Source organism: Diplotaxodon limnothrissa, linkage group LG2, assembly GCF_057381915.1.
Source record: "Diplotaxodon limnothrissa isolate DT_005_m linkage group LG2, D_limnothrissa_male_GT1.1, whole genome shotgun sequence".
NCBI lineage: Eukaryota > Metazoa > Chordata > Actinopteri > Cichliformes > Cichlidae > Diplotaxodon > Diplotaxodon limnothrissa.
Genome location: NC_140597.1, coordinates 28,127,268 through 28,154,317, shown reverse-complemented (window position 1 = coordinate 28,154,317; position 27,050 = coordinate 28,127,268). Strand labels below are relative to the sequence as shown.

General features: G+C 41.1%; 3 protein-coding genes across 6 annotated transcripts; all 3 read left to right on the top strand.

The window, feature by feature from the left end:
* The first annotated feature begins 5,768 nt into the window (after positions 1-5,768).
* Positions 5,769-17,045, top strand: eda (ectodysplasin A). 3 transcript variants are annotated; one of them, XM_085369879.1, is made up of 8 exons: positions 5,769-6,090; positions 12,713-12,820; positions 14,852-14,890; positions 15,127-15,297; positions 15,619-15,653; positions 15,780-15,831; positions 16,315-16,445; positions 16,782-17,045. In XM_085369879.1, exons 1-8 carry the CDS (start codon positions 5,769-5,771, stop codon positions 17,043-17,045), a joined length of 1,122 nt encoding a protein of 373 aa, XP_085226005.1. The 3 variants fall into 3 exon arrangements, with proteins under 3 accessions (XP_085226005.1, XP_085226011.1, XP_085225996.1); XM_085369885.1 differs by having other exon boundaries at positions 5,769-6,095; positions 12,721-12,820; XM_085369870.1 differs by having other exon boundaries at positions 5,769-6,095; positions 12,721-12,820; positions 15,619-15,659.
* Positions 17,046-18,190: 1,145 nt separating this feature from the next.
* Positions 18,191-20,474, top strand: LOC146638591 (tumor necrosis factor ligand superfamily member 13B-like). Of its 2 annotated transcripts, XM_085369863.1 has the most exons (6): positions 18,191-18,439; positions 18,567-18,654; positions 18,782-18,838; positions 18,915-19,027; positions 19,118-19,247; positions 20,311-20,474. In XM_085369863.1, the coding sequence occupies exons 1-6, from the start codon at positions 18,191-18,193 to the stop codon at positions 20,424-20,426; spliced, it is 753 nt and encodes a 250-aa protein (XP_085225989.1). In that variant the 3' UTR covers positions 20,427-20,474. The 2 variants fall into 2 exon arrangements, with proteins under 2 accessions (XP_085225989.1, XP_085225981.1); XM_085369855.1 differs by having other exon boundaries at positions 18,254-18,439; positions 18,915-19,247.
* Positions 20,475-21,286: 812 nt separating this feature from the next.
* LOC146638590 (transforming growth factor beta activator LRRC32-like) lies at positions 21,287-23,400 on the top strand. Its single transcript, XM_085369849.1, has 2 exons — positions 21,287-21,376; positions 21,523-23,400. The coding sequence occupies exons 1-2, from the start codon at positions 21,287-21,289 to the stop codon at positions 23,398-23,400; spliced, it is 1,968 nt and encodes a 655-aa protein (XP_085225975.1).
* The last annotated feature ends 3,650 nt before the right edge of the window (positions 23,401-27,050 follow it).

Genomic DNA, 27,050 nt, shown 5'->3' with positions numbered 1-27,050 from the left:
TACTAGCACATTACCCAGTCCTTATCATTATAGATATCCAGCATGATTTTTCCCCACTGAAATCTGATGTGTTTTCAAAGTGTTCCTTTCATTTTTTGAGCAGTTACTCCTTAAACAACAACACTTATAGCCAAAAGTTGCTTTTAAGCACACAAATTCCATAAAAAATGTACATACATTTCAGGTGACAAAATTCCAATGTGATTTAAACTTCCACTTTGTGATCATGTAATCTTTAGAAATGCAGAGAAAGAGCATAGAGCTTTACATTTGTGTTTATTTCCTTTATTATGTATATGGGTCAACAATAAGGCATACTTAGTACCTTTCAACAAAATGCTTTAGTGTTATTGGACGCAACTTTAATGTTGAGTTGTTTCTTGCAGCAGTGTGTCTGTGTGTGTGTCTGTGTGTGTGTCTGTGTGAAAAAACTCTGAGAAACACACTCTGTGACACTTTCCAAATGGCAGAGAAATAAAGTTAGTGAGTGAACATAGTGGAGCACTGAGGGGCGAAAGAGCCAGATAATTCCATTGGGAGAGATGAAAACTTGAGCTAAGCTGGAAAGAAACAGGATTCCTAATGAATTCGAATGGTGAACTTTTTAATGTGTCAGCCTTGTGTTCACAGCTTGCTCTACTTCCCTTTAAGTGTCCAAAGAAATAAATGAGAGCTATAAACTACAGTATTGTGCAAGTCTTGAGCCACCACTCATTTCTTTGTCTTTTGCTAGGAAAGAGTTTGTAGAATTCTAACAAGCTTAAAAGTCAATAATTTGATATGACTGTGTTTATTCTTCAACACAGGCTGAACTTTCTTAAGTAATCTTCAGGAATAGTTTTCCAGGCTTCTTGAAGGACATTCAAAGCTCTTCTTTGACTTCTGGTCAGTTTTCTCTCAAGATGATCCCACACTGCTTCATTAATGTTGAGGTGCAACCTCTGGGGAGGCCAATCCATGTATCCCTAGTGATGCACTAAACATTTTTCTATCCAAGTATGCTTTCATTGCACTGGTAATGTATTAGGGATCGTTGTCATGCTGGAAAATGAAGCCACTGCCTATAAGACACTTTCCAGATGGTACTGAATGGTGGATCAAAATATTATTGTGCTCATAATTCAATCGATTTGGAAACCATGACCATGAGCCTCCAACGTGTTTTACAGATGAATCTAGACCCTCATGTTGTGTCTCTTTTCTGACCTCCTTTGGATTCCATAAGACTCGTTGATACTGATTTTCCCAGTCCAGTTCTTGTGTAATTTGGCATACCTCAACCTTTTCTCCTTGCTTTCCTTCATTATGAATGGCTTCTTGACAGCCACCCTTCCACTGAGACCAATTCTGATGAGATTTTGGTGAACAGCAGTTGGATCACCTTAATGGTCAGAGGCATTCTTAGTCTTGTGTCAGGGTTTTGCTGGATTTTTCCTTTTCTTAAATATATGTTTTATAGATCATTTATATAGTTTTATAGTGCTGATAATTCTTCATTTGGTCCAGTCCATTGGTCCAGTTTCCTTTTTAAAGATAGTTTTTAGTTCTTCGAGCATCACCTTGTTGGTGCAAAAATACTATTTTATACCTGTGAAACTGGTATTTTTCATGGATTCAACTAAAGAAATTTGTACAAAAACAATAATATTTTGAGAAAGGCTGCTAGTTAGAAAGTATCTAAAGATACCATTTAACCTCCTAAGACCCGAACTCTTCCACGACATGCATTTTTAATTTCTCTTTATATTTGGGCATATTGGGGCCCGATGAATGTAAAAACAAAGAATTACCTGATTTTTTTTTTTTTACCTTATTTTGTTTTTAAGAAAAATAAGAGCCACATATGAGGATATTCGTTTGAAATTTTGATAGAACAGTGGCAGTATAATGTCCTCGTAAGTGGATATCAGGCCCATGTAGAACAAAATTGAGTATTTTAGTCTAAATAACCCAAAATGTGATGTCCACATATGTGGACGTCAGGTCCTAGGAGGTTAAAATTGGTTATTTGATAAGTTTTCTGGCAAGGTTAGACACACCACTGGCTCATTCCTTACGTTATGTGCCTCTTTTATGCTTAATGATTCATGATTCTGTGTTATGTAGTTTAAAAAACATTTATCTGAAAATGGTCAGATACAAGGACTGGACTAAAAATGAGTGGAAATGTCAAAAAAAGACAAAACAAACTTTTGCCACTGAACTATTCCTCAATACCACTAAAGATTAAAAATCCTCTGAAGCAAAATATAAAGAAACGGGGGGTGACTCAATACTTTTGCACAGTAGTGTACATAGATTATATGAAGTATTTTTTAAATAGTTTCTTTTTATGCTGTTCTCATCTTCTTTTTCAAAAATACTGTTTAAGATCATGTTTGATATCAAACAGCATATAAAACTACATCATGAATTGCTATAAAAAGACTAATCAACCAATGATGATTGGTTAATGTATAAGAATTTCTAATAATTTAATATTCTAGGAGAGTTGGATTGCATATCCTAATCTTCATTTTTTATTTGTAAAAGTCTATTTTTAGGGAGAGTGCAGCATTTTTAGAATGTTTTTAGATTTTAATGTGATAGCTTTTACTGTACAGTTTATGGGGTTTTTTTTTGTTGTTGTTGTCTGGATTACTTCATATGTAATAAATATCTATTAAAAGAGTTAGTGAATTTCTGTTAATACTACTACTTTGCTGTATATGTCCTTTGTTGCATGCCATACTCTCCTTTCTCAGTCTGTGTTTCCTGTCTTTATCTACTCTGTCCACATTTAATAAAGGTGAAATGCTACGAAACAATAAAAAAACAAGTCCTGTTAATGAATAAGTCCAAATAGCATTGTTTCCCCTGAACACCATTGCCTTCAGAAAAGACACAAAACAGCATTTTGCATGCTAAAAAGGCCACTAAACTCAAGCGATTCTTTGTGGAATAAAAAAAAAAATCAATTAAGTTACTCACACCGGATTGGTACTGAACTGCACACAGCAGTCAGCAAACAGAAAGAAAAGGAAAAAGAGAGAAAGGTAAAGGAACAAAAGCAGCACAGTACAAAAAGACCAGAGAGCAGGAGAGAGAGAGAGAGCTCCAATCTTGATAAGGACTCTTAAGATAGATACCCACAATGCGAGTGGATGAATCATTGTCCGGGGAAATGGCAGAGATGGTCCAATTTACTGGAGATTTATAGGTAGGAAATCAAATGTCACAGTATATCAATTAGTCAAGGTTACACCTCTCCAATTCAATGTGCAGAAACAGCAAGTCCTTCCTGAGAAGGTGATGTACGTGGTGCAGAGGTCCAAAACAATTTACGCGTGTAGTGGCATTATACTGCTGGGTTTGAATCGTTTTAGCTCAAATTTGAGTCCTCCTAATAGCAAATGAAAGTTGATTTGAATTTGCGTTCTTATCAGAGGACTAGAGAGGAACTCTTCAGCCAAGAGCATCTTCCAGCAGCCTCCCAGAGCCACAGCCCAACTGCTCAACTCTCCGTGGCAAAATATAAGAGCGCCTATTCCTTCTGTAAAACTCTATCATCTGGCAGGGAAAGCCTCTAAATCTTGTTATAAGCTCAGGGAGGATAGAGTGGCACACCATTTATGAATGCCGCATTGAAGCCCGGGGGACGTTATACGAATTACTCCTGCTCTTTTCAATGCCAAAAAACCCAATCACGATAAAACTGGTTTCATTTGTCACAGGCTTTAATGTTGAGTTGTGTTGTCTGAAACAAGGCAGGGGATAGAAGATAGGCGCATTGAGTTGAGTTTGACCTTTAGCTAAGGCCTCCTCAAAAGCAAATAAGTTTTTTTGTTTAGTTTTTAAATAATGCAATAAATAACCTAGGGGAATCCTTCATATACATTTATATAGAATAAAAAAACATTTTAAAATGTGACCATTTGTCTGAAAATACAGGAAGCGCGTGCCCTTAACTATTCCAGTCCTAAATCATCTGCTTCTAAAAGTCATTGTGCGTGCTGCTTGGATGAGAAGCGTGGCAAACGTGCTTAGGCTGAGCCCTCAGTCACAGCTCCTATGAGGGTTACTTTGAAAATCTTTCTCTCTTCAATTTCACTATCGTATGCTAACAATGAGGAAATGACTTCTCAGGAGAGAAAGGGGATGATGCTGAGGACACAATCTCAGAGATGCTATATGAGGCTATGCAAGATGTATTTACATGTTAATATGCAACTTGCATGGCGCTGGGTTTTTTTTGTTTGTTTGTTTCTTGTTTTGTTTTTTTTAGTTCAACTTTATGAGGGCACTGGAATGCAGCGTTATTGATTTATGGCTTGGCAATGCTGCCCTTCAGTGGCAGCTGACTAGAATCACTTTTTTTTCTCCTCTAGATGAGCTGGTGAAAGGAAACTAATTGTGCATGGGGGGGAAAACGTGATGATATAGTGGCAGTGGGAATTGGCTGAACCAAAAGAAATACAATAACAGATTCTTATATTTGTACAGTGGTAAACTTCACAGTAATATATATAGAGAGAGTACACAGTGATGAAATACCATTCATTGAAATTCCAAAAGCCACTTTTCATCATTATTTAGCCTGTAATATCGAGTGAGACCTAGTATGAGTCTCCCAGCCTGAAAATGTTTACCTCCATATAGGTCAAGTGCACACAAATGTCAGGGTTTGCCCCAGTGAAATAAAGACAGATGTTTGGCAGCAGTTGCCCGGAAAACTAATCTAACGAGGTGATCTATCAGCCCTCCGAGTCTCTGCCCTGCTTAGGTTTCATCATCCTGGGGCCCGAAGACGGCCAGATTCACAGGCTACCTCTGGTTCTTGGAGATCAAAGTGTCGAGTTTGGATTTTGAAAATGTGCAAACCACAAAGCCCACATTCAGCCTAGTTAAAGCATTGTTCTCAGCGGGCATTTTTGTAACACAAATGTCAAACCGTTCCCTGGATCCAGCCGAATGACACATGTTTAGATTATTTGATGGTGTTGTACACAAAGTGACGCTGACCTCACCGTGACACCGACTCCCTTCCAGGCCCACTATCATAATGTTGAGCCTGACAGAGTTCAGATGCACTAACCTATAATCAGATAATTTGTAGAATGTTTAAGAACATAATTTGTACTACTTTTCCACTCTTTGATGATTGCAGTGTAACCATCAACCGCTTGTTCTCTTTCAATAACAATACCGGGCAGTATTTTCTGAATCAGTTCTTCACACAGGACCACCACTTCATGTGCCACCCACATAACAAAACCAAGTGCCAAACAAAGCAGGCCAGTGAAAAATTGCATGTCCAAACCCCTAAAACACATTTTTAAAAAAGCACACATATAAACATTATACATTACACCGGTGACAACCCCCCTTTTCCTATTCACACTCGGGTAAGATATAATAAATCACTGAAAGAAGTCCATGAAATAATCACACAACACTGAACAACAAACATAAGAAAAGAGCGGGGGAAGAAATTCTCACATCTTTGTCTCAGAGGCGTTGCAGTAGCTCCTTCTCTCCATCGGGTGTCGCTCAACCACTGCACCTACTGCATCCACCCCCCCAACCTCTGGGCTGCTAATTGCGCCGGACCAATCACAGGAGAGGTGGGCGGGTTTCCATTGTTACTACAGATACTCCGAGAAGTTTGCACCGACCTGCTGCAGCTGCACCTATGAGTCTCCATGTAAATGAATAGCCGCGGCCCGCGCGAGACAGACGAGCCGATTATGCCGAGATAAGGAGCATATGACTCGCCCCTCCGTCCGATAATGGCACGCGATGGTTCATCCGCGGAGGATTTCCCGGACAAAGTGATGCCCATAGCGGCTCCGTGCACGTGCAGCAAGAAGTGCAGGAGTCGGAGCAGCAGCGTTGTGTTCCTGGGATTATTCCTGCTGTCGCTGACCCTTCACGCTGTCACCCTCGTCTGCTATTTGGACCTTCGGTCCCAGGTCAAAAGGGAAATTATTCACCAGAAGCGGGACTCAGTGATGACACTGGCGGGGAGTGACCTGGCTGACCCGGCGGAGGTGCTCTCGCTCAGCCACCCAGTCCGACTGGACTCCGGCAGCAGCCGCGGAGGAGAGAGTCGTGAGGTAAAAAAAAACAAAGACTTAATGAAGAGACACCGGAGCTTCTTTAAGGCGACATTGTTGTCATTCCTCACGCGGAGGCTGTTCGTGTTCATTCACCTCCGCTCGGTCCTCCTGTTCCCGGTATCACGGTGTCAGGTTTTGTGTCTGCGCTGTTACGGCATGTTTCTGGGCAACTTCTTTTACAGTAGCCTGTCACGGCGTTTTATCAGCTCAGTTTCCAGACAAGTATGTTTTTTGGGGTTTTTGTTTTTGAAAGGATGGATTTGCGCCCCCGTGTGCGTCATTCCGCCTTTCTGGACTGAGACGCGCTAAAAGGTGTAGGCTTTAAATCTTGTCACCTAGCCAGTGTCTCTGGTTCAGGTAAACACATCCAGGGTGGGCATAAGTTGAACAAGAATTAGGGCAGTTGTGGTTCCGATTTTTGCCTTTGTTGAGTAAAGAAAATCCTTTATTTCATTTATTTATTTTTTGTGGGGGGAAAATAACTTTCAGTAAACTCATTGATTAATATAATGGGCGAATTATTTATTAAGTAAAACCACATTTTAACCCAATTTGACTCGGTCCCAGAGCAGACAGAAGTCCAGTACTCAGAACTTAGGCAACCTGCCCAGCTGGAATCGCAGAGGCAGGTCAGGCTATGTGCTGGAGCAGGTGGACAGAAAATTAACTGGATCACCAGCAGGTGCAAAGCCCAAGGGCTGATGTAAATTCATCAGGACTTTAGATGAGGGTACTTGGTACTTGGAGCAAAGCCAGCCCCACTTCTTGTGTGTTTTCTTCCTTGGCAGCAGGGCTGACTGAACGGTCATTTGTGTTGTCTGTGGCTTTTGGCAACAACCCACTAACCACTAAGACCACCACAACACCACCACACACACACACACACTACCTCCCTAATTTCATCAGCACAAAAGGCCCGAGTGCACCTCTCAACTTTGCATTGCTTGCTCAATTAGCTCATATGTCAGCAGTTGTGTAACCTTTTAACAGAGAAAATTATATTCTGTGTGTGGGGGGGGCATTGGCTGGACATTTAGTTGTGCAGAGCTGTCAGCTGGATAACCACCCAGAGGAATTCAAGTTATCCAGGATGGGCGCATTTATTCCTCAGTAGGAAAGATTAATGAGATCCATTGCTCATATTTGGATTTGCTCCTTTAACATTTTCCTTTCATGAGCTCGGCCTATTAATTTAGTCCTCTGTGTGTCCTCTTTGCTAAGCTTATTTTAGATAGTAGTGGTTTCCTCCAGTTAAAGCCGAGTGAGATGGGCCTGGTATTTGGCCCAGATGGTGACGCTTCATGAGGTGAAAGACTGTGGCCCAGCTGTAAATATTTAACAGTGCTGTGATGCTGTCCTTGCCAGATGTCTGCATTAAACAACTCTGATTACACATCCCACAGTTTACATAGTTGGAGAAACAGGAGCATGTGGCATTTAGACGCAGCAGCCACACTTGTTAGCTTTTCTGGCATTTCCTTTGAAGGATCTTTCTTCTTCTTCTTTTTTTTGGGGGGGGGTTAAAATTGTTTATTGGATTTTTCACACAGCTCTTCATCAAAGGCACTTCAGGAGCATTGGGGAAATTTCACGTGATGGCCAGGTATATACAGACAAGTATAACCAAAAACATGAGATGCCTTGAGAAAGCTAAAGCAAAGTACAGTAACGTCAGGTCCATACCAACACAGGCCAGCTTTCCAACAGCATATATGATACAGCGAGGCTCTGTTGTCACGTAAGTGCAGTGCTGCAGCCTCCGTTCAGATGGACCTGTTTTGTGGTCGAATTGTGTCTTGGAAAAACCCAAGCGGTGTGGTCTGTCGGCATGTAAAAGCAACCTTAACATCCGGCCATTCAGCAGGGCTGGTCAGTGTCAAACAAAACTAGAGAGCGCCAACGCATTGGCATCACACCAACCGTGACGCCCAGGTACAGAGTGGTTGCGGCGTTAGTACGTAATACTTCATACATATGAGCATAACCACACCTGTCTTTGAAGTCAGCCTTAATGTTGATGTCAGCTACACACCTGTGGGATAGCGACAGAGAGTCTTTCTGATAGGTCCCACTGCAGTTGTTGTGTCAGGAGCAAATTTTGCCACAATGAATTAATGAAAAGATGATTTTATTTTTTAAATTTTTTTTGGTTAGTTGAAGTCATGATATCAAGGAAGAATAAAGTTGTTTGAAGTGAAAATCAGCTGTCTTAGCACTAAACTAGTTTTAAATGATATAAATATATTTATTCTTTTCTTTTTCCTTCTACTCTTAAGTTAGTTTTTTTTTTTCTTGAATGTTTAATCTTGCCAACACTTGTCATTTTTTCCACTGAAAGAAAACACAAGTAGAGTTATTACTGAGGCTTGGCCTTCTCTTTGCAGTTTCTTTTTGCAGATGCACACCTGATCTGAAGGTCATGATCGTGGCTAAAACTTCCAGATAAGAATCTTGGCTGTACAAGCCGTGATACTACAAGTGTGTAATCGGTTTCCAGAATCTCTCCCTGAACAGGGGAGGAAAGGCCCGTGAGGTGATGCGAGGCGAAAAAAGAAAATAACCAAAAGCTATCAAACTGAGTTCAGACTCTGTGTGGGACCATTTGTGTCTCCTTGGATGTTTTACAAAAAAAAACATTTTATAATCTTCATTTTCTCAGATGTAAGCACAGTATTGGAAACAATATTGTTTTGCAGACAAAGCTGGCACTGTTTATAGGTCTTAAGAGATCTAAACTATGCAGTCAAACCACAAGTGGAAATATGAAATGTTTGGTAACAGAAATTCATTTAGTTTCTTTGGAAACAGTTAAATTTTGAGCACTAATTTAAAAGCTCTCACTTTTTTCAGATCTTTCTAGCTGCTTCTTAATGAGTCGATGATCTGTTCATTTATGATCTGGGCCCACAAAGTGAACAAACAGTCGTCACCTCACCAGTCGCAGTGGGTATGCCCGTGAGCAAGGCAGTAAATCCCAGCTGTCCAGCAGACCCCGCATAGTTCCCAACAGTAAAAAATCCCCTTCCCAGGTGTGTGTGTGTGTGGGGGGGGGGGGCGCTAAAATCTGTGCCACAAATGTGATGTAAGGCGAGCGAGAGCAAGTGTCTCCCTCAGTCAGCCTGACCCTCGTTCACCTTACAGCAGCGAGTGAAATGTAATAAACGTCCACAGAAACATTTCAAAATGTAAGCTCAGAGAGCGTTTTACTCTTGAGCCTAACACTTTTCTTATAGCTATTATATGAAATAATTTTCCTCTCTGATGTATGCCTTTAAAGTCCCCCCGAAGAACAGATGCTAAAACATCTGGAGTCTAGTTAACGGCTATTAAAAAAGTCAGTTTGATGGGACGCAAAGTCCTCAGCAGCGTACAAGCTCTGGGGCGCCCGGGTGGGCTGTCACCCACATCTACTTTAATTGTGACCGCTGCATAATTGGTTAAAACAGCAGTATCGTACATGCGCTGAGAGCAGGTCGACATATCAGGGATCAATCAGCGCAGACATAAAAGCACAAGTCGTGAGAGCAGAAACATCAGAAATGGCGAGGCTGCGAGCGTTTGCTCCGTATAAGCTTGAATCGTCTTGACAGACAGATGGCGTAGACGCCCAGTAAAGATTGAGTCCAGAGTTGCAAACATCCACCATAATAATAAATTCTTAAGGCCTTCTCAGCACTCAACAAGGAGTAGGTTTGCCAGCGAGTGTTGCAACAATTTGAAAAGTGATTGGCTGCTGACAGGCTACATTTCCCTTAGGTTGAGCTCCACAGATTTTCAGATGACAATCTATGCATAGCGTTATTAAATTACCCAAGTTATGGTTAAAAACACATGGCCTTTCAAAGAGCGGGCTCTGATACGGGCTATGGGGAGGATCCTTTTCTTTAAGTGATATTTAAGAAGAAAACGCAAAGTCGCTGTCGGACCCAGGAGTGCACATCACAGGAATATTAGGTGTAATCAGCTCTCAGGAGTATGCATGCCACTGAACTTGGTAATGCCCATTCAGCCAGTGATGGGCATGTAAATCGCAACCACACCCAAACAGCCCTCAGTTTCACCGTCTCAAGCTTTGCAACATCAAATTTTCAACTACAACTTAGCGGCCACTAACTGTTATTGACTTTGCAAGATTTACAGACAACGCTGCAGCCAGAAAGTCTGTATTTGTGGAAAACTGTGAGTAAAAAATGCTACTGGAGACCTGCAGCATTTTATTTCTTGCATTACACTTGAAATGCTGCAAATGTCAAGGACCTTTTGAGGCTAACTGGTAAGAATATATGCAGTTTGTAATAGTAAGTGTTAATAAGGCAAAAAAAGGAGTCTTGTTATCCCAAAATTACACATCCCTGGGGTGATTGAATTTTAGTCATATCCTCACGAAGCAACAGGGAATCTGCGCGCAACAGCAACCCCCACTCTTTGAAGATTTGAAAGCCCTCTAATTAATAGCATTTTTTTCTCCCCATGCGCTGAAAAAGAATGGTTTACTCAATAGTTGGCACTTGGCATACATACCAACACATTGTCATCCTGATTTACTGTAACTCTGCGTGCCTTTGAAGGGTACGAAGGCTGTAAATGTTGTAATGAAGTGAAATGAAGCAAAAAAGGGCGAAAAACCATTTCTCATAGTCATATAATGGAAGGAGAAGAAGAAAAAAAATCACTTTGTTGCCTTCATCTAAAGTACGATGCGCACCAGTTTGGTAGTAGCCCCGTAGACTGCTTGTTTGTCTTCTGTCGTTCTGCAGGGGCTTAATCTCGGGCCAGAAATTGGCTGTTGAATCGTGTTTGGCTGTCAGAACAGAAGAAAGTGTAACGCCATATGGCTGAATATACACCACAAATCCTTTGAGAGGTAAAAGCTAGCCCCCCCCCCGGTATGCCAACAGCTGGAGAGGAGATGTGGAGGCACCTGCGCACCAAATGAACAGCAAACGTTGCCGCTCGCAGGAACATCTGGAGGTCTGCGCGCCGATAATCTGTTCCAACACACAGTCCTCCATCAAGCTGGAATTCCCGTGCTCGTAAGGTCAGACACAGCTGGCAGCTGGTCAGGGATGTAGACGCTAACTGCGTCGAACTTGCCTAACACAGTCGGCGTCAGGTGTTTGACATGATACATCTCATCCCCCATCCAGAGGGGGGGAAAAAAGGAGGGTTCCCACATCTGAGACGAGGTATAGAAGAAATTCGAACCATAACTTCTTTTCGTGTTTTGCAGCGGCTCCGCCTTGTAAAGGCCCACAAAAAGACCCTGGGAGTTCACGCTGCTTTCAGGAGGAGGAGCTTACTTGTCATCGCGACTTAATAACGATGTTTACTCGAGTGTCACAGATGGAAACAGGGAATATATCATCCTGGGCACTACTGGGGTAGGCCCCCCAAGGAAGGCCAAAGTGTCTGTCGGTAAGCTTGTCTGCTTTGTTTCTAAGCAGTAAGGCGAGCCGATACGTGGTTATTTATTATCTTTTGATCCGTGCTAAGGTGCCGCATGCGTCACTGCTTTGGTAGATGTCAGTTATCCAAACACCGAGCAGATGTCCAGCTCTCTACAAGCTGTCTGGTTGTCAGCAATGGAGGGCCTTAATGTCTCGGGCTATTACTTTTTATTTATGCTGACACCCCAAAGTGTGACCAAAAAGCTGTCTCGTTTACTGCGAGGCCTGATGAAAAGAGTTGGCTTTGGGTGGTCTCGTTTGTGTTTTCAGTGCCAGTTTTTGAGTTTTTTTTTGGGGGGGGGGTTTTTTTGGTTTTTTTGTTGTTGTTTTTTGTTTTCTGGGAATCCTCCAAAGATGTGATCACAAACTGGCTGTTCAAACAGAAAGCGACTTGGAGCAATCCATATTTTAAACTCTAAATCCTTAGCACGAAACATTGCCTTGTCAGCACCAGACACGTCTCGAATGTCTTACAGTCGGGTCAGTGCGTCCTACCGAGTTCATGTGAATGTAGGTCGACCAGAACCAGTCCCAGATGAACAAACGTGCGGTTTGTCCCGCCGCTCACTTGCCCATGGGAACAATCCGCCGCTGTAGTGCAACTTCCCCTGTTTTTAGGGATGAGCTCAGACCAGACCAGCTACATCAGATCCTTTTCCTTTGACAATTTATTTTGTAGCTTATTCATGCCAACACTGAATGGGGCTGGGACCAGGTGCCATATGAATGGGTATTGCTCTCAGATTAACCGCAGTTCATGTCCTCCTTTTGTATAAAAAGGTGAATTTTAGAAGCAGTCGTGTCCAGGTGACTGTCTCAAACATCAGAAACTCAGACAAAAGTGACTTGGGTTACAGGATGCGTTACAGCCCAAATGGGACAGACAATGACTTGGCCGCATGTGAATGTGCTGGCTGACAGTCTCGCATCTTTTCAACTGCCCCAAGTTGTGTCTGTGCAAACATTATACCCCCCAAGAATAGAAAAGGCCACTTGTAGCAAGAGTTTCGCTCTCAAAAACTTTGTAGCATTCAGCCCTTTTGTGTTGGGTTCACCGAATTCATCTAAGGTGGCAGCAGCTGGTAACAATAGGCGCAGCATGCTCAAAAGATGTGGCACCTTTTTCCATGCGTAATTTTCCGTCTTTAATGATATTTTCCTTTGTGTCCCACCAGGAGAAGTTACTGTACAGAAAAGCTGACTTCCACGGCACAGAGGATAACAGGGGCATAACTCAGCGAGCGAAAAGAAGCCCCGGCAAGGAGCCAGAAACAGGTGCAGCCCTTTTTTTGCGTGTGTTATGAGCATTTGACATCCTTTAATACTATTGTCTCTTTGATCTTTACGCCTTGATACACAAGACTGTTTTTTGCCTCCTAAGTTGGTCTTCTGTTTTGTTTTTTGTTTTTGTTGGGGGGGTTTTCAAGCACATCATCTATTTTCCATTAATCATTAAAAAAAGAAACTAACTTTAGCTCTCTGGTTGCACCTGCATCAGTTTGTTTTCTGGATATGTACTTGGCAACTAGCGAGTCAACTGTTGAGCAATGTTTTCTGTAACACGTATTTGCTTGAACAGGACTCAATTAAGTGTAATTAACTGGCTTATGGTAGGCTTAGAGGTCTTAAATTTTGCAAACTGTTTGCTGATGGTTTCTCACTTTCTTTCTGTGTGTGTGTGTGTGTGTGTGTGTGTGGAATTGATGTTTTATTGATTTGTGCTTACTTAACAAAGCAGCGCCACCGCATAATGTTGCCGTGTTTATAGAGCGAGAGATTCAATGGAATGGGATTGATTATTACTTGGATGGCAAACAAGGACAACAAGGAGTTTGGGAGGGCTGCACCAATTTGAAACAGACAACGAAGCCCGGGTCCCCCCCAATCCCCTGCCCCTCCACTAAAAATAACATTACGTCCACCAATTTTTTTTTTTTTTTAATTTAAAGTAATTATTTTTTATTTTTCTTATTGTTTGAAGCTGTCAGCAAAGCAGTTATGTACTTTGGAGTCCAGCTGTGTTATCAGTGACATTAATATCGCAGCAGATGACAAAAAGCATACTGACTTTGTGAGTCATTTTCGAGAACCCGGCAACCATGCGTGAGCATAGCTTTCATTAATTCTGCTGAATTGATTTATGCTAATCAATAGCTCCGTGGTAAACCATGTGGCCGGTATGTCTGAATTTGCTTTTGTAGTTTGTTTTTTTTTCCTTTTTGTTTAGAATCTGCACTATGCAAATAAAAAAAAGGAGAAAGAAAAGGGAGGGAAGCCTTTGAAGTTTCACATCTGAGTGCAACAAGTGCAGCACGATCACAAGGCATTCCAATGTCTGTCTCGTGACACTGAATACTTGGGGGCAAGTTTAGTGATTGTGTTTAAATTAGAAGAAAAAAACTCACCTTCGAGACTTTATACATAAATCAGTAAAGTCCCGAGCCTCTAAACACTAATCATTCCCAGGTCTCTCCTCTGCTCTTAGCGCACAGACAAAGGCTTTTGTAATCTCAGCCTTAGGTGTGTGTGTGTGTGTGTGTGTCCTGTGTTTGCACATGTGCGCACGTGTGTGCGTCCTCGGCACTCCTAACGGGCACCAGATTCCAGATAGGGCTGCTCGTTAAGAGAAATCTATGCGGATGCATCCAGTCATTTAGCCAGAGGAGAAACACTGGCCATATGTTTGAGGGGGGACTCAAACTGTGAGGGTTTAAGGTTAAATGGCCTTTGTAGTTATAATGACATGGTAAACACAAGAGCAACCGAGACAGCTTTTTGAAAAGGATTCTTCAGCTGTGCGCGGCACATATACGTGTGCGCGCACACACCCTCTTGCAGATGCAAACACTGAGAGTGCTTTCAAGCACTGACATAGATGCCCCACCAACATCCGTGCATGCACATCCATACACATGGTTGTAAAGGAGGAGACACGCACACACACAAACACACATGCACACACACACACTTTCATCTGCATTCTCCATCTGGGCTTAATTCAAAGAAAAGGATTTTGGCAGGATAAAGTATCTCTCTAATGATCTTCTCCAGTTCCACTGCCTGTGAATGCTTAAGGCACTTGTTCATACAGAGGAGGTGAAACCACACTTACAAATTACTACACTACAAGATACCACAGACTGACATACCTCCACTCTAGTGTTCAGTGCACACCATCTCAATCTGTTATTTCAGCCTATTTAGGATACCTACATGGAATGATCTGGATGCTCGATGTGTCATTTGAGATGATAATTGTTGAAGAGGGCATTTGAAGCTTAATCACGCTGCTTCGGTTTCTTTCAGAATCAACTGGAAAGGAAAAAAGGAAAGAGAAAAAAAGAGGTATGACAAAATCCGGCATACGTTTCTGTTATTATGGTCATTCATTTGACTGTTATCTGCTGCACGTTTCTACAAATGCACTTGAGAAGTCATCCAAAAACCGCCTTAACTCAAAGTGGGCGACAAGCTTTCAGTATCTATGTAAATGTAATACTTGCCGGCAAATTAGTGATTTGTGGTGATTTATAATTAAAACTAACTTGAGTGCTAACCGTTTATTCCATCTTTCTCCACAGTGAAAAAAAGGCCTGTGCCAGGACCACCTGGCCCTCCTGGTCCCCCAGGTCCACAGGGGCCACCGGGTATCCCTGGAATCCCAGGTATTCCAGGAAGCAATGTTGTGGGACCTGCAGGGCCTCCAGGACCTCCTGGGCCACAAGGACCACCAGGCGCTCAAGGTCCAGCAGGTATATAACTTGCATCGAATCCTCCTCAATAAGCAATACTCGAGCCAGAGAGCTTGAAAACGAGCAGAGAGATCCTTTTCTTAGATTACAGTTATTTCCTGTATCCAGACACTTTCCCACAGCAGAATGGGGCTCAAGTTGTCAAAATTGATTCACTCATTGCTCGCACTGTGAGAGTTTCTGGTGCAGGATGTCAAACATTGTGTGGAGCAGAAATGATCTATCTTTAAACTATGCCAGAGTTTGTTTTCTTTTAATCATCCTCTCACCTCGGCAGTGCAGAGGCCAGAATTTGAACACGTCTCCCTCTTGCTCTTGCAGGGGTTCCTGACAAGGGCAAAACAAAGGAATTCCAGGTAAGAGTATGTCACCGTTTTAAAATTTTGCATACAATTTTCTCCCAGTCGCAGCTTCTGGTGAAACAGCTGTTCTCCTGTTTTACGTGAATTTGGATTAGTCACCAGAGATCTTTTGTCTTCCAGCCAGCAGTGGTTCACTTGCAGGGGCAGGAAACTACGATCCAAGTCAGAGAAGGTGGGTGCTCAGTCTACGCTCATTTAGTCACAAAGAACAAAAAAGCATGCATAATCCCTGCCATTGGTTAAACACAGAGTTCTGGATGTGTGCTAATAGATGTGCCTGCTAAACCTCAGAATTACAAGAGAAAAAATATAAACACAGTAGATTGTTGACATGCAGTGAATGTTTATACTTGAGATCCAGCATGCCAGATTTGGTCATTTTTAAGTATTTCTGTGCTCACCAAGGATTTTCTATCCAGGGTAAATGTTACTGCCAGTTTTTACCCATAGCACTGTGTAGGATTATAGACATCCTAAAGTTATCCTATAGCCGTTTTACAATCTGGAATGGTAACTCATACTCATGTTGCATGCTAACTGATTCTGATTATCCTTCATCACATCACAGGTAAGCATCATTAGCAGGTTTATACTGTGTGTCAATGCTGTCAAAGCTCTGCTGACCCTCTTTGTGTGTTTGTTGTGACATGTTTAGATCTGTCTCAAGGCATCCTTAAGAATTGGAAGATGGTGTCCATCCATCACCGCGTGTTTAAAATGCACTCTCGCACTGGGCAGCTAGAGGTGCTGTTGGACGGTGTCTACTTCATATATAGTCAGGTAGAAGTGAGTACGGTCCTTGACGTAACTCTTTAAATTTACAGTTGATAGTCAAAAGAGCTGGCAGTCGTTCTAAAGCTAAGCTCAAGAATGACAGAGTTGACCTGTCTGCTTTGTTTAAGCATATACATGTTACCTTTTTAATGTAAGATGTATTTCTTTTGCCTTTTCCCTGTGGCTAAATGTGAAGCTTCATAACTCATATTCATGCTGGCTTCTTTAATATTGCAGCTGTTTCAGCTTTAAATAACCCCTGAAATTATCATGTGGAGTCGTACACACTTTAAAGTCTTGTGATTTGTATGCCCCCCTCCTCCGCCCCCTCCCCGCCCCATTTACCAGGTGTACTACCTCAACTTCACTGACATTGCCAGCTATGATGTGATGGTGGACTCCAGCCCATTCCTCCGCTGTACTTGCAGCATTGAGACGGGCCAGCGCAAATTCAACACCTGCTACACGGCTGGTGTGAGCCCACTCCGCGCTGGCCAAAAGATCTATATACGCATAGCTCATGAGTACACACTCATCAATATGACCAACCACACCACTTTCCTGGGAAGTGTCAGACTTGGAGAGGCTCCATCTGCTGGACAGAACGGATAACTGCACAGTCACCAGCACCCCCCCCCCCCCCCCCCGGATGCGTAACCAAAAAGCAGCAGTCACGTTAGCCCAGAATCACACTGCCTGTTCATCCTGCCTGACGTGGGATTGACACAGTAATTTAAAAGCCTATGTTTTGCCTCTGTTTAGAGGGCTGGTAAAAATTGAGGACGCCCCTTTAGTGACTTTTGTTCACTTTCACAGATGTCTGTATTCAAATGAACCAAATAAGACAACTTCTGCTGCCCTTTACTTTAATTTTGCGCAGAGATCGATGAACCAAATGTTCTCATCAGAGAGAAGTTTCTATTTGTAGTCGCCATTTTGTACCGGCAAAGACGGGATCTCTCTTTAAAGTGAGGAAGGACACTGTGTCGATGTATACTAAGTGCTGTTGAATGATAATCTTGTATCTCCAAAAAAACAAAAAACGCTAAAAATAGCTAAAATAGCTATTTGAAATGTTTTGTTCTGGGGCTTTGTTGGCCTTTTTTAATTCATTTGAATATATTAACATTTTTAAGAAAATGAAAGATGATGCAAATGTTCAACACAAGTATAAAAGTATCTATGCAAAGTAAAGAAAATCCACTAAAACTGGAGTTATAAGGTGTTCACAGAGCAACAGCACTATATATTTTGCGCGCATTTGCACTACAACATCCCTGCAGAATATCAGTGATATGTTTTGTTACAGTGCTATTGTTTAGTTACCTTATGAATGAATCCATGTAGAGAAATGATAGTTGTTAATACATGTCTGTACATACTGTATATAAAATGGGATATACTTTTGTAAATGGAGTTGATTGATGGATTAAAATGTTTCATTTTCTGTCTAAACCATTCGTCTCTTGTGTTTGTGCAGCCAGTGGTATTAATTTAAAAGGTTACAACTTCTCTTTCATATCGGACTGAGCTGGCACGAGTACTGACAAGAACAAATGATGCTCTGCGAGCGAGGCCTTTGTCTTTATTAAAATGTGGCTTTTTACTTCAACTGCGAGTTTCACAATACATCTCAGAGTTTGGCTGTAATTTTCATGCAGTCCAAATGAGTTCCATCTTGAGAGGCAGGGCAAAGATAGTTCCTCATTTTAAAAACTAATTTTGAAACTGAACGTTTAGGTTTCCGGAGTGTACTGATGTGTGACTTCACTCGTTTGAGTAACTTGGGGACTGGGGGGGGACAGCTTGTTAGTCTCAAAATGCTCTATAATGCGTTATTATCACTCACAGCGTTCATGTTTTGTCTCAGTCTTTTCCTGGTGCACAGAGCCAGGGTTTTAGAAAATGATTTTCGCAAACTCCAAGGAGACATAATTCTACAATTAAATCAACCATGTTCTGAGGGAGTCGATGGGAAATTGGCCAAGATGCTTAAAACAAGCGAGGTATGTCACTGATTATACAGGATGGAGTCATCTTGGACATTGTACTACTGAGATTTATACCATTAGTGAGTTGTTCAGATAGCGCTGCAATAATAAATTTTATCGCAAGGCTTTGTTTTTCTCATAGGACATTAAGTCAAGAGTCTTCCAGGAAGCTCACAGTTCTCTGAAGATATCTTCTAGGAGAGTCAAAAGGGACCCAGGCAGTTCTAGAGGTGGGTCAGAGCTGAGAACTGAAAATATCTTGTTAGTTCCAGTCTAATCTGGTAATGACAGCACAAACAGTATATGCTAAGTTAATAAAAAAATGAAAGTCAAGTGTTTATTTCCTTCTCTTGCCAGCTTCAACAGCATTTCTGCAGTTAAGGGCTGACACTAACAAACGGCCAGACATAAGAGGTAAAACTAAATCCAAGTCGTTGGCTGTACCGTCTGCCATTATTTTGATGAAGCGTATCTTGCCTTTTTCTCACAGGAAATATAACTGTGATCTCTTGGATTGTTTCTGCACAGCGAGGAAATGCAATTTCACAAAAGGAAAACAGAATTGTTGTCCAAGAAGATGGTTATTACTTGGTGTTTGGACAAGTATTGTGTCACTCTAACTCGAGCAGAACTAAATTGATCATGCATATGATTTGTTCCAACCAGTTAGGTAATGTTCTGCTTAATTTGCAGGTTTTGTTTGAAAGCCCAAGCATAGTTATGGGTCATGTCGTTCGAAGTAGGGCCTCAGCTGAAGCCGAGCTGTTGCGCTGCCTGCAAGCGATGCCCGATAGATATCCTGCCAACACATGCTACACTGCAGGTCAGTGAGAGACTGCTGCTGTGGAGGTTTTTTTGCTTTTGGATACAGGCGCTCTCTGTAATACACAGCGCTGTTCCTTCCTCTACTTATCGAGGTCAAATAGGCATATTTTTGAAAATGTTACACTGTTCCTTGAAAGTGGATCTCTCGTGCTGATTTCTAGTTCCACATTTTTATTCTTAGACACTATACTAAAGTAGCTTTGCAATAATTTACAGTTCAAAATAATCCCTGTTCATCTTATATCGGGGCCTTTGTGCAGCTACACAGTTTATTCCAGGTTTTAAGCCTGTGTCGGCCAATAGTTTGAAGCATTTTGAGAGCTGCTATTTTGCACTTTTGGAACCAGACATAACCATAACTGGAGCTTGCTTAGCTTTCTGCAAAGGGTATCTACTTACTGGTGGTAAATAAGAGGCTAATGAATCTCAGGAACTGTAGTAATTCAAACAAGTCAGCAAATTATACTTTTTCATATAATTCAGTTTATAAACGCTCCAAAAGGCCCTAACACCGCAAGTGCAGTCAACTGTAACTTCCTGTGTTGGGACACCTGTCAAGCTGGGCACACCCTGAGTTTTAAATATCACCAGCCTCCATTTAAAAAAGAAAATTCAGCTACCATGCACTAGCTTATCGATAAATTCCCAAATCTTTCTTTTGTGCCAGGCTATAAACATGCTTGTTAATGCTGCACAGGCCTTTTAACTGTAGTACTATACTGTACTATAGAGTATTTGACCTGGTTTTGGTGCCAGCCTCAAGCATCCATTAGACAAACTGCAGTTTTTGGTATTTCTGCACTGGCTCCATTTTTCTGCCCTGGGCAGTGCCCCTCATCTGAAACAAACCCATCAAGCCAACTTCCTAGTGGGGGGGCCACCCCTCATAAAAACCATGAGATGGCCATAATATCCAGGATATCCGACAACATACAAGTCCATTAGCAGAAAAAACAATCCAAAAGTAGCACCAATAGTAAAAAGGCTTTTGTGTATAGCAAACATGTACTGTACGTTTAAATACATTTACACTTTCTGACAGCGTTTGTCCTCTGTTGCAGGCACAGTGCAGTTGCTTCAGGATGACGAGCTAGAACTGGTGATCCCAGACAGGCCCACAGCCCTGATATCTACAGATGAAGACTCAACCTTCTTTGGTGTCATACAGCTGAACTGAGACAAGACAGTAGGAGGATGATAAGGATGCAGCTGACTGTTGCTGGAAGTGGGAAACTGACACTGAGCAGCGTGAGGGCTGTGCAGATATAAAGCAGAGTGGCAGCAGCAGGAAAACTATTTTTCCTGCCAGGCAAATACATTTTTTTTCAAATATATATTAGCTTTAAAATGTAGAATTTGGGTGCATGTCCTGGGCTGACTCCCAAAAGTTTGTACTCATGTGCCAGCACCTCCTTTCATCAGTCTATTTTAGGCGTGTTCCTTTATACCTTGCTGGGGGCTTCCCTCCTGTTCCACCTACGCGCTGTCTGCTTATTTGTTCCTCTTGTCTATTTTAAAACGCTTTCCGTTTCCAGAGACTTTGTCAGGAACAAACAAATGTATAAATTTATCTCCCAGGAAGTTTCTTGAATACCACAATAAATAATGTATCATCATCTAATTAAAGTTGTTATAAATGGGATAATGTGTCGGTGCAAATTATTTCTCAACTTGTATTTAAAGTGCTAGCAAATTCTAAATGCATTTATCTCTAAAAGTGGCTTCACTTAGCACTAAAAACACAATATGTTTGTCTACAAACCTTTTTTTTTTTTTTTTTTTTTTTACAAATTATAAGGTTTTCGCTTACATGTGACCTAAGCTTGACAGAAAGAGGCGGTCTACGTGGTCATGTCTTTATTGTCTAAATATAGTATCCACCTTCCCTATCTGGTGGCCACAGCTGTTTTCTCTCTCCCTTTTTTTTGATGAAGCATGGCTATAAGAGGGTGTTGGTGTGTGTGTGTGTGTGTGTGTGAGTGCATACGAGCTATGACAACAGCAGTGGTACAGTTTAGCAGCAGCAGCAGAGGGAGAATGGTCAGACATATGTTCTCCAACTTCCTACTACTCTGGTCACTCAGCCATGACCTTTGCGTAACAGGACTGACGTATTATGCTTCGAGGGTAGGTTCAACATGATCAATATAAATGCTAAATGTTTTTAAATTTGCACTATTTATTTATTTCTTAAGCCTACAGAATTGCTGGTTTTGATATTTTTTAAAAGTGCCCCATCTCTGAGGCTCACACTGTGTTCCTTTAATTTCAAGGAGCAGTCCTGGAACAATCGGAATCTCTCTTCTATCCCTGTGGATTTGGATATAAGGATCAGAAGACTGGACCTGTCCAATAACTTCATCAGACAGCTGCACGAGCTTGAGCTGCCTTGCTTGGAGCAGCTGGACTTGAGCAACAACCAGCTGGATCTCATCTCCGAGGGGCTGTTTGAAAACCTGGTTCGACTTGAGCAGCTGAATTTGTCCAGAAACGAACTAAACAACAACCTTGGCAATAACAGCAAAGCCCTCCAATCCCTCAGCGGGCTGAAGGATTTGGACATATCAATGAACGGCCTGAGTGACTTTGCAGCCGAGCACTACCTTAGAAACAAATCCGCCCTCGATCAGCTCAAGATGACCGGTAATGCTTTAACAAGACTTTCACACAAATTATTCACAGAGAGTAAAAGCCTGAGGGCCATTGCTATTGACGACAATCTGATATCTGAGATCGAAGAAGGGACGTTCGAATCACTGATCCAATTAGAGGTGTTAAACTTGGCTAAAAACAATCTTGCGCACATTTGTGATTTTAAATTGCGTCAAGTGAAATTTCTAAATCTGAGCAGAAACTCTGTAGAGTTTTTTGTCACACATGAGGACAGCAGGCTGTACAGGCTTGAAGTTCTTGATCTCAGCCACAACAAACTTCTTTATTTTCCAATCGTTCCGAAAACGAACCGTTTGCGGTATCTTTATTTACAGAATAACATGATCGGTTCCTATTCAGAGGCTGCTTTGGTGTCAGAGACAAATTCTCTTTATAGTGAGATTGTAGGTGAAAAAATTGCAATAAAAAACAACCTACACTCAAACTGGAGGCCCATGCCACTGATTTATATTGACCTGAGCTACAACCACTTCAGGTCTTTCCCAATCGAGACTTTAAGCCTATTGCTGTCTTTAGAAACTCTGAATCTCAGCTATAACTGTCTACAAAGCATCATCTGGGATGTGAGAAATGACTCTGACTCAGGACCCCTTCGCCAGCTTTTCTTCCGCTCCCTAAAGCACCTTGACCTGCAAAGCAACAGGCTGGTATATATTTCCCCACCTTTTCTCAGTGCACTCGCACAAATAGAAAGACTAAATCTGCAAGACAACTCAGTCCAACCTTGCACTTCTGCTGATCACTTAGGAAGCATTAACTCAACACAGCAAACAAATCTTGATGACCTTTGTGTTGAATTTGCCTACTTAGGGACTCTAAAACACCTCAATCTTAAAGGAAATGGCATAAAAATGCTTCAGCCTAACACATTTCAGGGGACTTCTTTGGTTTCCCTCAGCCTTGCAAAAAATCCATCACTGGTCATGCAAGAGGGGGCGCTAGAAGGTGTGCAAACAACTCTTCAGTCCTTAATTATCAGTGAGATCAACTTAACCAGCTCTCGTCTGTTGTCTCTACCGTGCATGCCGGCATTAACCCACCTGAACGTATCGAACAACCTGCTGGATACAATTCCCAGAAGTTTAAGTTGTTCTCCCCTGAGAGAAATTGACATAAGACATAATGTTTTTATAACTTTAAACCCTTCGTTGATTCGTGCTTTATCCACAAACCTTACCGTCATGCATATAAGCGGGAATCCTTTCAACTGCTGTGACAACAGATGGTTGATGGTCTTAAATGAGACGGAGATTACAGTGCCCGATATCAGTGAGGCAGAATGCTTTACGAGAGTTAGAAACCTTACGGTGACAGAATATCTGATGAACCCTTCATTGTACTGTTCATTGCGCACAAAGGCACAGGAAGTTCATTTTGGACAAATGATGATAATTGTCTTATTTGCAATTGTTTTGTTAGCAGTTTTCATCATGTTCAGCAGGAAGCTGTGCTGCACACAGAGATCTGTTATGGTGTGAAGTCTCAAATCAGTCTTTTACAGTTTTTTTTTTTAGATAATTTTAGACATGCACATGGGCTATGTAAAGTAAGCATACCATAAACTTGGTGGAAAAGTGAAGATTGTGGTTATTGCACATTACAGTCTTACAGGACATACCTGCAAACTTTTCGTGACCTCTGAAGCTAAAATCTTAAACTGGAAATTGGCATTACTGATTCCCAAGTGGTTTGGTTACAGTGCACGTCAAATCAAGAATCACAAGAGTTCGTATCCATTCTTCATCGTGAATGTTTGTTTTGAAACTAAAAGCTTTAGCCAATGGATTACATTTTTATGACGTCTATGAAGCCTTGCAGAACATTCCAAGAGTCACGACTGGACTCCTGAATAATTCAACACAATTGCCATATAGACCCTTGTAAGAGAGCTTTTGTTTAAACATATTGATTTGTATATATTTTTAAATAAGAATGGCTTATTTTGTCTTTATACAAGAAATGTCATTATACCAGCCTGTTCTGTAATATATAATGTGTGGCTCTGACCCTGGAGACTGTGGTCAGATGTTGCAACGGTGTATGGTTTACATAATAAACATGTCGCACTGAATAACCACGATATCGTGCAGTTCTTTATTTAAGAATACCATTCCCCGCATTTCAGTATCTACAAAATAAATCAATGAGGTGGGAAGGTGAACAATTATAGTTGAAATGCCACCAAGTCATAGAATCCTAACTGTAAGGTCATGATCAGAGAAGGTCATCCATTAAGATTGTGAAACTAAGCAACACAACATTAAACTTTGACTTGCATCCTACAATACTGATCCACTGGCAATGGCATGAAAAGATATTTGAAATTGTAAGCAAGTACCTCTGGATGTACACCAAAAGAAAAAAAAGATATGCCATTGAGCAATCTTTCTTGCTGTCTTCCTATTGGCAAATCCCTCTTCTTGAAACTGATGCAAAGTGCCGTTTTGCAACTGGAACCAGTATATGTGATGTCAGCATTATCACGGGTACAGCAAAACTGCCTATCAATCTAACTCTTGAGCAATATTAACTTTAGTAAAATGTCTGTATTGCCCCACCCACACGTTTCAGCTTCTAGATCAAGTAGCAGCTTGACAAGTTCAAGCAAAGAGCACTTGAAGAAAAGAACACTGTGTGGATAGCATTAGGTGTCAAACCATAGGAATGCAACAAGTAAATTATATTCATTCTTCTTCTTGGTGTTGATAGTTACTGGCATTTAGACATTAGCAACAGCTTGCATGCAAAGTTGCACGACTTTCTGTTTCTACCTCTACACCAGGGGTGCCAAACACATGGCCCCTGGGCCAGAATCAGACCGCCAAAGACTCCATTCTGTCCAACTAGACAGACTTGGAAAAAAATTGAGAAAAAGGGCATAAATTTGGGACTTTTAACTGTATTTTCTATAAGGTTGACAGCTTTTTCTACTGATAAGGACCTCCTTCGTAACCATTCATAACACACCAAAGTAACTAAATAATAGATAAACAGTTAAATGCAATATCTACAACTGAAACTTCTATCTTTTTAAAGAGGGTCCACAGTTAGAAAGTCATAGTCTGTTACATCCAGTACTTACAATATGGACAGATTTCTTCCATTTAATACAGCAGCATTTCTTTATCGTGTAGAAAAACTGAGACATTCTGCTTAAAATGTACTTCTTTTTTGTTATATGAAGATATCTGAGAAATTCAATGGATGGTTAAACTTCTTATGGATCAAAGTGGGCTCTATGCAGCCCACTATGTCAAATGAGCTTGACATCCTTGCTCTAGACTAGGGCTGAACGATATATCGCATTTGCGATAATATCGCGACATGATCAAGTGCAATTTTCTAACCGCAAAGGCTGCGATTATACTCTGGACATGTCCAAATTCATGGGCTGCATCCTCCTGAGGCCGCATTTGTAGACCGATTACGTCACAGCGACGCGCCGAAGGCTGTCCAAATTACTACCATATCCCAGAATTCATAGCGCGGCCCAGCCAAACTCCAGTTTCCAACAATGGCGGCCGCTACTAAGTTTTAAAATTACTCATACTAATCTTTCTGGGTCACAAAATAAACTTTTAAAATATTTTCAGGCGAGAAAGTAGTTGTGTAAACATCAAATATCTGCTCGGTTTATCAAGATATCCCATATTTGCAAAAGTGCTTCGACGTTTTCAGAGGCGTCTGCTACCCACCAGCTCGACAGCTAGCCGGGAGCTCGAGGGTTACTGATGCGGCCGAGAACGGCACAACTCCCGGCACATCATTTTCAGATCACCGCGGAGTTTCGCTGCTCGGGTTAAACGTAATATATAAGTCACTTAGACAACCTAAAAATGTTATTGTTGGGCTTTTTTCAGTGTTTTGTTTGTTCGTGAGTAAATCGGTTTGGCTGAGATTAAAGTTATTAGATTAGATAAAATAAAACTTTATTAATCCCCCGGGTGGGTTCCTCCTTGGTTTTCACACAGCTGACTAAACGTCAAACAGAAAACTTATTAAACAGAAGTATGAGACAGTCGAGAATTTACGCCAGTGTCTGGTTATATTTTAGATAGCAAGAAGCAGACGGCCGAGTTTATTAAACTCCACCGAGACAGCGGTGACGCTAATCAGAACTAGACCGTCCAATTTCACGCCTTTAAACTTTAAAGGCGTGTTTGTGTGTGTGTTTATACAATTGCTATTATGTTTGCACTTCATGTGTAATGTTACTGACTGTAGAGATCAGTAAGATGTGTGTATTTTTTATTTATTAGTTTTATTTATTTAATATTATTTTTTAATTGAATGACTGTCTAGTAGTTCACAGATGTCGAAAAACTGAGTGTGGTAAAGCCACTGATTTTGTTTATGTATATTTCTGCAATCTGCACATTGTACTGACTTTCATTTTAATGTTTACACCAGGGTTCCTTGTCAGCACTTTATGCTCAGATGTTTGTAAGCTAAAAATAAACTATTGTGTATGTTCAAATATACTGTTGTGATTGAAGAAGTTAAATAAAAATGTCAGTCATCAATTCATGCATCACCTCATGTCATCGTAACAGAGGTCTGTCTTCCAGGAAAGAACAGTTTAAAATTAATGTAATATAGTATTGGCCATACTATATGATGTATTGCTTGTCTTTGTTTAATAATACAGAAGACAAAGACCTTAAAAAATAATCGCATATCGCATCGCAATCGCAATATTGGGGCAAAAAATCGCAATTAGATTATTTTCCATAATCGTTCAGCCCTACTCTAGACTGTCAAATGCTGTCTGATAAAAAAAAAAGAAGTTCTAAATTCTTTTAATTGTTAATTTAATTGGAAATGAAAATAAAAATCAAACATGCACTATGAAAGATGTCTGAAATCTATTTTTTTTTTTTTTTTTTATCATTTTAAAAACAGATGTAGACGCAAAGTACTTTAGAGACAGGCACATTTAGCAAAAAAAAAAAAAAAATCAACATTCACATTTCCCTCATTCACAGTAATGCTGTTCCATACTACAAATATTGGTATCGATCCAATACCAAGTAAATGCAGGGCCAGGATTGGTTACTATTTGTTATTCGGGTAGCTAATTGGGGGAGAGTAGTATGCCATGAATTATCGTTTTAATCACTACTATATC

Coding starts and splice junctions, on each gene's coding strand:
- eda (XM_085369870.1), top strand. CDS start 5,769: ATGGCACGCGATGGTTCATCCGCGGAGGATTTCCCGGACAAAGTGATG. Junction 12,821..14,851: donor CGGCAAGGAGCCAGAAACAG/GTGCAGCCCTTT, acceptor GGTTTCTTTCAG/AATCAACTGGAAAGGAAAAA. Junction 16,446..16,781: donor TCATATATAGTCAGGTAGAA/GTGAGTACGGTC, acceptor CCCATTTACCAG/GTGTACTACCTCAACTTCAC.
- LOC146638591 (XM_085369855.1), top strand. CDS start 18,254: ATGCTCTATAATGCGTTATTATCACTCACAGCGTTCATGTTTTGTCTC. Junction 18,839..18,914: donor CAAACGGCCAGACATAAGAG/GTAAAACTAAAT, acceptor TTTTTCTCACAG/GAAATATAACTGTGATCTCT. Junction 19,248..20,310: donor CAACACATGCTACACTGCAG/GTCAGTGAGAGA, acceptor CCTCTGTTGCAG/GCACAGTGCAGTTGCTTCAG.
- LOC146638590 (XM_085369849.1), top strand. CDS start 21,287: ATGGTCAGACATATGTTCTCCAACTTCCTACTACTCTGGTCACTCAGC. Junction 21,377..21,522: donor TGACGTATTATGCTTCGAGG/GTAGGTTCAACA, acceptor TTTAATTTCAAG/GAGCAGTCCTGGAACAATCG.